The sequence below is a fragment of the Scomber japonicus genome, chromosome 11 (genome assembly GCF_027409825.1).
Source record: "Scomber japonicus isolate fScoJap1 chromosome 11, fScoJap1.pri, whole genome shotgun sequence".
NCBI lineage: Eukaryota > Metazoa > Chordata > Actinopteri > Scombriformes > Scombridae > Scomber > Scomber japonicus.
Genome location: NC_070588.1, coordinates 11,278,342 through 11,291,913, shown reverse-complemented (window position 1 = coordinate 11,291,913; position 13,572 = coordinate 11,278,342). Strand labels below are relative to the sequence as shown.

Below are 13,572 nucleotides of genomic sequence, written 5' to 3'. Positions count from 1 at the left end.
AGCCAATAGAAAACTAACAAACATTTTCTTTCCGGGGTTATCGTCTCAAAATGAGGAAAAAGTACATGCTAACAAAAACCTAGCAGTTCAGAGCATCAATGTTGTGTTTTTTAGCTCTCCTAAAGGTTTTTGTGCTCTGAAATGTCTTAAGGAGGCGGTTGCTTTAGCGCTTTTGGTGGGACTTTAAGAGAATCAGGTAACTATTAATTAAACTAACTTCATTATGTGTGTAAGTTTAACTCAACGTGAAGTTAGCTGCTTAGCATTAACCTTACATCAGCGACACTTTAACATAGCTAAGTAATAAAGAGACTGTAACTTTACAGAGTTAACTTGTATTATCATTAGTGTTTGCAGCCACCTTGCAGCATATTTCTCTCTTTTCTTTTGTTTGAGCTTGCTAACACTAACCTAAGTGGCTATTATCAACCAGTTTTGGGTCAGTTTTATATCTATATTTTTATATTTGGGTCTGATTACAAAATATATATTGTTTTTTTAGTCCTCTACGTTTTTATCCTCTTATCGATCTCATTCATGTTTATTTCGTCTTTTCATCTCTTTTTTAACTTCTAGCTTTTAATAAACTTCATCTCTTTTATTTATTTTTTTGTCTTTATAATTTATTTTAAGTTAATTTTTATTCTGACTTTTAATAAACCCTTTTCTCGTATCCTCTCTAATTTTGATTTATTTCATTTTTTCTATTTAAATTTTCCATCCTTATTTTCTCTTGCGTGCATTGTCTTTTAATTTCTTCTTTGTTTGCTTTTATTGCTTTTCAGTATGTTGTTCTATCTTATTATCAGCTTGTCAATTAACTGTAAAGCACTTTAAACTAGTGTTTTTGATGTGACAGTAAATTGATATATTTGGGTTATGGACAAAACAAGATATTTTAAGACGGCTCTGGAACAGTGTTTGAAATCTTTTTTGACAGTTTACGATAAGATGTATGTACAGTGGAAAACTAAAAAGGAACAGCATGAGAGTGCATAGAATAAAGTGATAAAATAAATAAATCAAAAGCTAAAAGAAGTTCATGAGACTATATAAATGTGTGCAATGTTCCTGGGATTAACATAGTAAAGACAGCATCAATCTTTTTTATTGGGAGTGGGAGGTACCGGACTTATGGACAAAAGAACACATAAAAAATAATCAAGTCACCAATTATGAAAAGAATAGTATGTTGCAGCCATAATAAATATAGAATGTTCCTTACATTAAAATGTCCTTAATTTATTTATGTTATTAAATAAATCTTTCAATTTCCGCTAAATTTCACTTAATTACCACCCTTGGAGTGGTAATAGTTACAGTATTTCCCTGCTGATCCACACAACAGAGAAGCTTCTTCCCCAAGGTTTCTGTCTGCTCTCTCAGATCTGTACCTGTTCAACCAACTCTCAACTTTTATCCCACAGCAGAAGATGATAGAACCACAGCTACTGACCGAGGTCCCTGCAGCACTTAAGCGGCTGGCCAAGCAGGTCGTAAGGGGTTTCTATGGGGTGGATCACGCCTTGGCCCTGGATGTGCTGATCCGCAACCCATGTGTACGTGAGGAGGACATGCTGGAGCTGCTCAAGTTTGACCGTAAACAGCTGCGCTCCGTACTCAACACACTGAAAGCTGACAAGTTTGTCAAGTGCCGCATGAGGGTTGAGACGGCTCCCGATGGCAAGACAACACGACACAACTACTATTTCATCAATTACAGGTTATTAATGATTGTGTTTTCCTTTCTGGTCTGCATTATCAGTGCAACTCAGTTTTCACTTCTTGAAATTGGCAACCACATCAAACACAATGTATTCTCCCAAGTCAATATGTTGCATTCAACAATCATCTGTCAATGATTTTTATAGGGTACTGGTAAATGTGGTCAAGTATAAATTGGATCACATGCGACGACGCATTGAGACGGATGAGCGAGACTCCACCAACCGTGCCTCCTTTCGGTGCCCCTGCTGTTTCTCCACCTTCACTGACCTAGAGGCCAACCAGCTGTTTGACCCGATGACAGGTAAACTTTTTAATCAAAGTGCAGTCTGTACAGACCTGTGGCACATTGGTGGTGTTTAATTCTGTAATTCTGCTTCAGTATGAGAAACTATTCTGGCACTAAACATTTACCTCATTAATTATGGTATGGTTTAGTATGGTAATGTGATTAGATGTGTTTCAAGTGGTGATAAAGTTACAATACACAAATATAGAGGAAGAATTACACTTTTAAATGACTCACTTGAAAATTGCTCTTTGATTGCCATTATGCCCAGGCCATAGCAAGATGTTAACAATGAAAGCTTTTAAAGAGAAAGACAGAAATCAAAAATAGGTGCAAGGAGAATCAAGGCTGTTATGATTGTTGTGTAGCAGAAGCAGAAGAAGATGCAGAATGTCAGTATGCCTCTTCTTTTTAAGACAATCCTGATTGACTTGAAAGAGGATATTGTACATTATGTGCTCCTTCATTGGCAAAACCTCAGACCAACTGGCACTGTTAAATGTCTGGTGTGATTCTTTCTTGATATAACACCAGATTAAAAATTATAATGAGTCTAGACCCCATCACCCCATTGTGGCAGTGTAGTGAGCTAAAACGGAGGAACTGAATACATGGCATTTTTTTCTTTTAGTTCAGTTTTACAGACAGAGTGCTCCTCATTAAGTGCATCTAAAAATATCTACTTGTACAGGTCTAAAATATGTTGTTAAAATCTGGAATTATTATAATTGATAATGATGATGTAGGCATGGCTTTTTCCCTCTTCTTATAATATTTGTACACATTCTTATGTCATACTAAACCAAACAACCCAATTCCCCATGTATTGTAACAGTAATGGGTTTCTAACAAGGTACTTATATAGGTCATATTATGTTTATTATGAGCTGTTTAGGTTGGGTGCAGTAATTAAAATATGCATTAGGTATATGGAAATAGACTTATAGAAATATTAAGGCCCTGGTCATTGCCATGGTAAATATTTTATTAGGTTTACTAATGTTAAGATATAAATGGCTTATATAGTTTATTATTATTATTGTTATTATTATTATTATCATTATTATTATTATTATTGTCAGCACCCCATATTTCATGGTGTGCTTGGCTGTTCACCTCTAGATGGCAGCCACTGCTCAGAGTAACAGCAAACTGTTTACTCAAATAGTCTCATACTGGTTTAGTACAGTCCCTAAATAAGAACAGAATGACAGAGCTTATTAAAAAATGATCATGCCTCCAGTCTGTCAGCATCCTTTTTGTGAGTAAAGATGTTACATTGGAGTCTCTGTGTATAGATGTTCCCTCCCAGTTTAATGTTGAATTTCCCTTAAGCTCAGATTCAGACAGATATTAAAATACAGAACATTATCAATAAGAAATTTGAGGTGTTTAGTTTTGTCTTAAATTGGATACTTTAAATTCTCAAACCTTCTGTATAGATTGTGTTTAACAGAGTTGGAAAAACACTTCTTTGTTTACTATTAGCATCTGGTGATATTTGAAACCCTAATTGGGGCTAATAAGGAAAAATGGCAGTGCAAGTGGTCCAGTGCTAGCAGGCATAACATCTTCTACAATTTAGCAGTCTAATATGTCAAAGTTTAGTGTGTTGGCAGTGTGAGAAATGTTCACTTTTTAAATGTTTAATGATCCAGCCCTATGGCATGATCTGTGTATGTTAGGATGAATGATCCACATCATACATTCATATACTGTGTGTGATGTGTGAAAGCTACTGCATGTAGATGTAGATGAGTTTTTTTGAGAGTTTCCAGTTTACTTTCTAAATAATAATATATTTCAAATATCTACAGCAGTTGATCATATAGTAATTATCACTGGACTGCTGGTGAATAATAATCCCAACATTACAAACAATTAAAACTAAACATGATTTCACTCACAGAAGATGAAATGTGTTAAGAGCACACCAGAGGGCCCTGATCTCCATCAGTTTAATCGACATTTAGTTTTGAGGCAGTCCACAAATCAGGTCTCTTTTGCCAGTTCATTTAGCCCTTAGGACTTCTAAGCTTATGAAACAGTGTTGTCAGCTCATGGATCCATTCATCCTTCCATGTTGCATGCAGCAGTTCATAAGAAATGCTTTTTATCTCTCAATTCTAATCATACAAGGAAATATGACAATTTTTCAATGGGCACATTTGGCTTCATCATCACAAGAGAGATGAACAAGCTGCACTTGGTCCTTAAGATCTCTCTCAGAACTCCCAATAAATATTGTAACCAAGCTGAATATTTCCATTTGTGCCTAATTTAAAAATAAAGAGGATAAGAGAAGATGGAAATCCATTGACCAGATAGAGATCGTGAGACATGCACTGATACGGACAGTTCGGCTGATTTAAAAATAGAAAAAACACCAAAAAGATATGTGGGTAATATCAAGCTGTTTATCTGCTGCTTTCTATTATCCTAACCTACTTGTTTAAATCACCTTGTTCCTCTCACTCTATCTACCTCTGCCCAAATACTCTGTTTTTCTTTTTCTCTGTCTATCTTTCTAACACTCTGATTCTCACTCTGCCTAAATAAAGGCCGGCAGCTGTCCACAACGTTGCTTCCGAATAGACGTCACGTCACTCACTTATCATTAGGAGTTATCCGTTATTGTGTGTTCGTGCATGTGTTTGACCTGTTTGTAACAGAAGCAACCAGAAAGACTTAGTCATCCCAGACAGACTGTGGGTGGGGATATGCAGGATTAAAAGGGAAGATGAAGCTAAATTATTATGGCACTGGGACACACACTCACTCAACTGAATAGTCCCAGTAAAAATCTTCAAGGCTACTATTTAATCATTCACGGGTTTAGCAGGTAGATTCATGCAGTATTCATGTTGTTGTAGAACATGTAATTTATTTTTTCTAGTCTTTGCAGAATAGGTTTCAAATAGTAAGCCACATTTTAGCAAGATGTGACAGGGTTGTAATCATCCTAGCTGTGAAAGAGTCTAGCTTCCTCATAATTCAAATACCCTAATTGTACACAATTCCCAGTTGATGGAGGTAACCCTTTCTGTGACATGATGTTAAAATCAAGTGTTTGATTTGTTACATATAACAAATTCTAACATATGTAAGAGGGTCTGGGGTGGCATGTCATTGAATTGAATGTGTTCGCTGACAAATCGAAAGCATTTCCCCAGAGTGTGGTGGTGGTGGTATGAGCTAAGGTTTCAGTTTTAAAAAATGACCAAGATATTATTTTGCATTGCTTTAAATAAATGCATGATGATGATGATGTGTACGTTCCTCCCCGTTCATTCATAAACTGAATTCCTCCTGAATTTGTCAGAATGAGGCACCGTGCTTGCATCGTCTGCCAATCTGAGGGTTAACTACTAGTCAACCAGTACTGTTGCTAGGATCCTTAGAGAGGCTGTTCACCAAATGTTCATCTCTGTGTTCACTGGGAAATGATGGTTTTAAATATTTTATTTTAGTGGTTGGCAGTCTGAAAACGAGGCTCAAAACTAGGCTCTTTTTTTTTTTCTACCATCTTATTGAATATGCATCCACTATTGAATTATCTTATTGAATTGAAATTTATGAAGCTCACTTTACTGCAGAAGCTGAAAAAAACCTGATATGGTTGAAATGAAATTCGACCATATTAAACACTGCTTTAGCTGCACAACATCATGTTATTACAAATGTTATAGCTTAACATGCCACATCTTTTTTCATTCATTCATTCATTCATTCATTCATACATTCATTCATTTATTTATTCTTAATATCAGGATTTGGTCTGTTCTTTTATTGTGGAAGAAGTACAGACGTCTTGTGTCTTATTACAGTGTCCTGAGTTGACCAGTAAGAGGATCTGGTGGTTCATTTATGCTGTGGGGAGCATTTTGCTGGCATGGTTTAGGTCCACTTGTCCCCCTTAGAGGGAAGAGTCACTGCAAATCAATACAAAATTGTTCTGACATCAACACGAGGGATCACTGAAAGGTTTGATGAGTATGAAAACAATGTGAATCATATGCTATGGCCATCATAGTCACCGCATCTCAACCCATTTGAAAACCTATGAGAGATTTTAGTCCAGCATGTTAGACAGTGCTCCCCATCACCATAGAATCAATGCTTAGGGACACTGAAGCTGTTGTGGCAGCTCGTGGCAGCTCGTGGCAGCTCATGGCGGCCCAGCAGCTTACTGAGACACTTTATTTTGGTTTATCCTTTTTATATGTCACCCATCTGTGGATTAGAATAGACATTTAAGCATATTAATATAACACATTGTCAGGGATGTGTCAGAAAAATATGCAGGTGAAAATGCAACATAAATTTAGGAAAGAAAAAGGATACATGCATTTGACAGAGAGTGTAAATTTCACACTGGACAAAAAAAAAAACACATTTCCAGTTTTCTGGTACTGTTTTGGAACAGTCAGCGTCTTTCAGGTGATACATCTGTCATCATCTTGCCAATTCCTGTGCGCTGGTTTCTTGTTTCAGCATATCTTAGTTGGTGTCAAATCTTGCTGTGGGGGCAGTAACCAGGCACCCCGACAGGCTGACAAAAAAAATTACCTGGAGTTCACATCGTGGCGGTCTGCAATCCGGTTCCTACTGCAGGGCCAGCAACACCCTGTGCAAACTAACAGGAATGGGAAATGACATTGCAGGACTTCCAGCTCATTCTGACCCACAAAGAAGAGCCTGAAACCCTCACGCTTTGAATTTTTAACTTTGCGCTGTGTGAAAGTACCCTCATCTCATAAAAAGACTTTTTTTTTAAATCCTCATTCTACCTGACATGTAGGTCGCCACAGCTTTTGGCTAAAGTTTGTTTTGAGTCCTCTAAAGCAAATTAATTTCTTCTTTGATGACTTGTTGCCCTTGTAATACTCTCTTGTGCACATTTAAGATTGGACCTAACCCAACTATTGGAAGGTTTGACCTTTCTAATGAATGAATGAATGGCCCAAAAGCCCATGGTGGCCAAAGCAAACAGCATCCTGAGAGACTCCAGTCACCCCTGTCATAGACTGTTCTCCCTCTAGCCTTCAGGCAGGAGGTACAGCAGCCTGCATAGCAGCACTGTTAGGTTCAGTAACAGCTTCTACCCGGCTGCTATCAGACTGCTAAACAAAATGACACACAACTGACTGCTCTCTCATCTGTAATCAGGCAGCTGTTATGAAAATGCGCAATATTATTTATTTATGTGCACGTTCTCCACATTTCATACCTGTCCAGAAATTAATAATTTGAATTATTTATTAGTTATATTTCTATTTTAATTTATTTTGTGATTTTTGACAGAGCTTTTCTCGTAATTTTGTTCTCTTTGCATCTTGGATGCTATAGTGAATGACAATAAAATGGAATCTTGAATCTTGATCTTAATGTCAGTCCATCATGTATAGGGGAAGTACTAATTGCATTCTTTCATTTATTGTGAAAACTTAATTAACTTCTTAATACAGGCACACATTATGTATATGATACATGCATAGATTTGGAATGACTCACCAAAACAACAGTGGCCATTACTGCTAATGATTTGAATAAGCACTGTCATAGCAGTAGTGCTGTCTTATTATTTTTAATATACACTAGAAATGCATCCTGTGGAAATGTCAACATATTATCTTGAATTCAAAGTAGGCACTCCTTGAGTTGTTTACCACATGCATTGATTAGTAATGAGTCAGGGCTGAACAGTCTGTGTGGTTCATTAACTGAGAATTTTATTTGTAAATACTGTTTTTAATTCATTTTTTTCTTTCAATGTCCTTTTTCATATCCAACACTGTGGCACTTGAGGGTCTTCTTTCTCTCTCTGCCTCTCTCACTGACACTACACTTTTAAACCTCTCACACACACAAAAGGTAGACGTGGGGTCTGTGCTAATGCTGGAACAGTTCCCATTATTGACCCTGAAATCAGCCAGCAAAGCAGATGGCTAAACATACCCTTCTCTTACTTATATGTGTGTGTGGCTCTGTTATAGACTACTTTTGGGGACACATTTCAGACTTAGGACCAATTGGGGACAAAAGTTGTGTCCCCAAGTAGGCAAATAATGGCTATAGTTAGGATTAAGTCTCCAGGAGTGTGTGTGTGTGTGTGTGTGTGTGTGTGTGTGTGTGTGTGTGTGTGTGTGTGTGTGTGTGTGTGTGTGTGTGTGTGTGTGTGTGTGTGTGTGTGTGTGTGTGTGTGTGTGTGTGTGTGTGTGTGTGTGTGTGTGTGTGTCATATATTGTCACAATTTTTTATAACATTGTCCTCCAAAAAAAGATTACAGTTACTGTAGCTTTTGCAAAACCTGCAGCATCATTAGCTGTAAAAAATAATAACACAACTAGTTAGTCCTAGAGCAGTGTTTAACAACTAGTCTAACCCCCTGGGTCTACGTCTCTCATTAGGAATGAAGTAATGGTCCACACAAAGATTAACTTGAGACTCATTATAAAGTAAAAAAAAAAAAAAAAACAAGTAAATGAAGTGTGGGCTTAAAGGTTTGTAAAGAAGTAAAGCCAAATGTAGTAGAAAAAGCAAAGACGACAAACAACCAAACAACAAAAAACTACCAAAACCTAAACCAGTGCTTTCCTTTTTATATAAGACATGTGATTTAAATCTTATATGGCACCTTATAACACCACCAGTCACTCTGCAGGGGGAAATGGTTCTTCAAAATTTGTATGCGGCACAGAAAGCTCCAAAGTGGAGCTGTGAACCACTTTTGGGTCGTGACCCACCAGCTGGAAACCGCTGGCCTAGAATATTGTGTCTTATTGTTATGTCTGTAAGAAGCAGGGATGTCCAGACATATTTTAATGGTTCTGTATCAGCAACAATAAACCAGATCCTTTCTTTACTGCACTTTTCTGTCCTTTGACAACCTCAGCCAGTGAGCGTTTTTGACGGACTGTAATCTGGATCGCCATAAAACTTGATCAATACACTCCCAGTAAATTGTTTGTTTAGGAAGTGTTAGAATAAAGTTTTAAAAAATCACCTGGCCAGCAGGTTTCATTTTTATATGTACAGGGATTTAAAACTCTTCACAGTTTTGTTAACGTCTGTTTACGTTGATATGATTCTATAAACCTCTCAGCTAGTTGTTGAGTGTTGTGTGAAACTGCAGCAACACAGAATGGGCTACTGAATCCACAATATCAAGTGGCCCCATACAACAGCATACATGAAACCCCATGGTGTCAAGGTTTGCTGTGAAAAACTTTTTGACCCTAAGAATAGCTGGCACTTTCATACAGTGTGTGATTTATACCTTTTTAAATTAAGAGTGAACATACGCAGTGAGGAAGTACTTGCATGTACATGTGAAATTAAATTAAACACGCACTAAGAGAAACACATTATTTGGAGCCTTCTTGGTGGAAAAACAAGCACAACACATTGCTGGCTCCTCATATCTATAAGTGAATTTTGAAAACATCTCCTGCCTGGTCTAAAAGCAAAAGCAGGACCAGAGAGACTTGTCCCTAGATTATGATTACATGATATCTGCTTTAGTCGGGCCTGTTAACTGAACCGCCCTTCTTACTTTTTTTTAAAAAGTAGTTTTCTGTCTTTACCCACAGGTACATTTCGCTGCACCTTCTGCCAGACTGAGGTAGAAGAAGATGAGTCTGTCTGTCCTGACGCCAGGACACCAGTGGCACGCTTCAATGAGCAGATTGAACCCATCTACGCACTGCTACGCGAGACTGACGATGTCAACCTGTCTCATGATCTGCTGGAGCCAGAGCCTTGTGAAATCCCTGCCCTCAAACAGAGGTCAGTTTCTGATGAGTCTTGCAGAAATAGACCTCTTATTCCCCTCAGTCTTCATGAGTCACATCCTGGGGCGGTTTCATTGAAAACAGATTTGTGTTCACTTCTCTTCACAGCAATAACAGCTCAGCTTCATAGCGCTTGGTGCCGCAATGGCTTTCTATTCTATTAAGCCACAGAAGTAATGCAAAATTGAAACAGCTCTGTGATTTAGCTCGAATTCATTACATTTTCCATGTGTACAGTTATTAATTTAGCTTTTGAGGATCATTGAAGGACATTTGCACAAGTTAATTACCAGCAGAGTTGCATTATTAAACTTAATCTCCCGCAAATACTTCTTCACTCTCCAGCCAGTAAAAAGCCACTCTGAGAAGTCATAGAGGACCTAAATGGAACAAAGTTTTGTGCACTAACCCAAAATTCAACATTCAGTAGATGTTTAACATTCAGGTCACAGTTTATCACCTGAACTTAATTTCAGTCAACCAAAAAGTATCACCCACTGACTTTTCACAAACTTTCCTTTCATTTAGCCGTGAACGCTCTGCAGCAGCAGGAAACGCTGCAGCCGGCCCACACCGTGAAGCCTGGTCCAACAAAGGCTCGTCCTACGCCGACCTGTACACCCAGAATGTGGTCATCAGTATGGAGGAGCAGGAAGAGCAGCTGAAACAGGCCAATGAGGGCAAGGCACCCAAAGAGAGACCCGTCTGGTTGACCCAGAGCACTGTGCAAGGGGCTTACAACGAGCCTGATATGCTCAAGAATCGTAAGTGAGGTTTTCTTTCACAACACCCCAGTCGTTAAGTTACTATGTGTTGACTTAATGTGCAACTATGGCTTCGTTTTTTAAATTATTATTCTGGTGGCATTAACTCTTGTCTGTGGAAATCTAAACAATCCTGTTTTGGAGAATATATTGTCAGAGTATGAAGAATTGTATAATATCTCATAGTTTTATCACAGTCTTATCTATCATGGTCACACAGGCAGTGTCCTCCTCTTACCTGTGTGCAAGTTTGTTAATGTCCTCTATTCTAACACTGCATCCTGACATACAGCGACGCGAGCGAACGAGCAAGAAGAAGTGATTAAAATGCATGAGTTTTCAATCAGCCTCTCCTGACATGCCATGAGCCACATCGCCCTGTCCAGTGATGACGCCGCTCGCTCTGTCTCTATCTGGATGAAATTTTGCAGCCGCGTCCCGCCCCTAAACACTTCTTATTGGTTGAAATATACACGCTGCTTCCTGTTGACAAGATAGCTAGCTGCTCAATCATTTGATTGTTTTGGAATGTACTCGTGATAAAATCGTCACGCTGCATATCAGGACAGTTTCGTGCAAGATTTAGTCGCCGGTCAGGATGCAGTGTAACAGGTCTTTTTAAATCCTTGGCTTGTTGCAGTGACAAAATGCTGACATAGGTCTTCCATACAACACCATATACTGTTGCTAATGGCTTTGCTGTCCCCAAGTCTACATATTGAATATTGAACAAGGACTTTGACCCAGAGAAGTTTACTGAAAATGTCTAATTAATGGGCAAACATCACATTCATACACATGGTTCACGGTGACAGTTTCTGAACACAATTGTCTGATGGTCTGGATGGACTTCAACCAGCCGAACTCAGACCCAGATCTTTGACTTCTCCTCTCTGACCTGAATTTCAATCCCAGCTTTCTTTGTAGTCAAAACAGATCATCGCATGTCAACGCAGGTCATCTCCTCCTTCCAGAGTCCTTCACCAAGTTAAGCAGTCAGGCCCGGCCAGACTGCCATAAAGCTGTAATTTCATAATTGAAATAATCAGAGGCTTGATTAGTGCTTGGCTGAGCAAGGACTCCTCATTAATGAAATCCATTCTTGTGGAAATTACATGAATTATGCCTTCTGAATTTCCTGTCTCTGAGGTGCGTCTCTGTGCATCTGTCTGTAATAACAGTAATGGCATCTAAAGATGACTGGATTTAAAATAGGGATGCAGGATATATTATTTCAGTATGAACATCGCAATGTGCACATGTGCAATAGTCACATTTCAGGAAGGGTAATGTCAAGAAAGGCAAATGAAGTCATCATGCTAAAAAAAATTTTGCTGCTTGATTTAAAAGGAAGTTCTTTTCCATCAGTAATCTGCAAAAAAAGTCCGCCTGATATTAAATGATTTAGTCTGATTTAAGGGTTTGATCAGTTCCCAATGTGCTCTGTTGGAGGGGTGCAATTTATTAATTTAATAAACAACTAAAATGAGCACTGCCTGTTACAGTTGTATGATTAAACTGAAGTGCACCCCGTCACCAGAGCACAGAGCAAACTGATGGTTGTGCGTGCAGAGTATGCGTATCACCTCTCTGTAAACATATACACAACGCTGCTGCCGTCACAGATGATGTCGTTTGAATGCAAGAGGCAGACGTTCAGTTACACCATGCAGCTTTTCAATAGCACCTTCTGTCAGTGCTGGTTAAAAGTTAAAAAGCTACTGTTACAGGGCTGGTCTGTGCCCTAATATAAGAAACGCTTTACACACACACAGAACTTGCAGAATAAAGATCTATCTGTACTCACATCTTGCCAACTACTATAGATAAATCTGCCCTAGTTTTAAATGTTTTTATTCAGATAGTGACTCATAATAAGTTTTGCTTGATGAGGTTGTGAAGATAATTGATGGACCCACCACACCACATCATAAGACCTTGATGTCTTGTTCAGGGCTCAATTTGAAAGTAATTAAAAATGTTCAGAATCAGCCTGAGCATTAATTCCAGAAGAAGTTATAAGAGAGAATAACTTCAGGATTGGTTTTATTTCCTATTTTTTTTCCACAGGTGGAGAAGTTGTACCCGGAGCCCAGGATGGAGCAGCTAGTCTTGGAATGGGCCAGGCAGATGAAAATGAGGAGGTAATGCGTGCCCTGCTCATACATGAGAAGAGGGGCGCGGCAGCAGCAGCTGGAGGCGGAGCCAGCGCTGCGGCCAAGGGGCTAACCTCCGCCACGGCTAATGCCAGCGACTCAGACAGCGACACCAGCGAATCAGATGACGACTCTCCTGCAGTTCCTCCCGCTGCCACAGCTGCTAAGTTTAGGGGCGCGGAGGAGGAGGAGGATGATGATGAAGACTTTGAGGAAGTGGGAGATGAACCGATGGTGATGGTGGGAGGCCGGTCGTTCTCATACAGAGAAGTGAGCCAGAGGCCAGAGCTGGTGGAGCAGATGTCTGCACAGGAGAAGGAGGCCTACATCGAAATGGGACGAAACCTCTTCCAGGATATGTACTTGTACTGAACACACACACACACACATGTATTTACACACACGCATACACACACACACATGTATTTACACACACATACACACAGCAAAACAATTTGATGGATTGGTATTTAGTTCCTGAATATCCTGAAAGAGGAAGATGCTACTCAAGCTGCTCTTTTATTATACCAACCAATCACACTCTTTCACAGTGTTGTGTAAGTAATCAAACTTTTAGTATTCTGTCCCAAGTATTTTCTAAAGGCAACAAGCAAGAAGGGAGCTAGCAAGCTGAAATTTGTGCACAGAGTGCCAATTTGTGTATTTTTTTTCCATTTGTGCTGTTTACACCGGTCTCATTTCAGCCGCGTTTACAGCCATCTGTCTCACATACGTCTGACGAAACAGATCAGCTTCTGTTTGAATTAATACAGCTGTCTGCTTACAAGTGTATATTCCTATGCTTCAAGTCTGTTTCATTCCAACTATATTGATGTATATTGGAC

The 13,572-nt window shown here is 38.9% G+C and overlaps 1 protein-coding gene across 1 annotated transcript; it reads left to right on the top strand.

Moving 5' to 3' along the window:
* The first annotated feature begins 61 nt into the window (after nucleotides 1–61).
* Nucleotides 62–13,139, top strand: gtf2e1 (general transcription factor IIE, polypeptide 1, alpha). The gene is made up of 6 exons (XM_053328591.1): nucleotides 62–196; nucleotides 1,428–1,723; nucleotides 1,872–2,029; nucleotides 9,607–9,802; nucleotides 10,336–10,571; nucleotides 12,642–13,139. The coding sequence occupies exons 2-6, from the start codon at nucleotides 1,434–1,436 to the stop codon at nucleotides 13,097–13,099; spliced, it is 1,338 nt and encodes a 445-aa protein (XP_053184566.1). The 5' UTR covers nucleotides 62–196; nucleotides 1,428–1,433; the 3' UTR covers nucleotides 13,100–13,139.
* The last annotated feature ends 433 nt before the right edge of the window (nucleotides 13,140–13,572 follow it).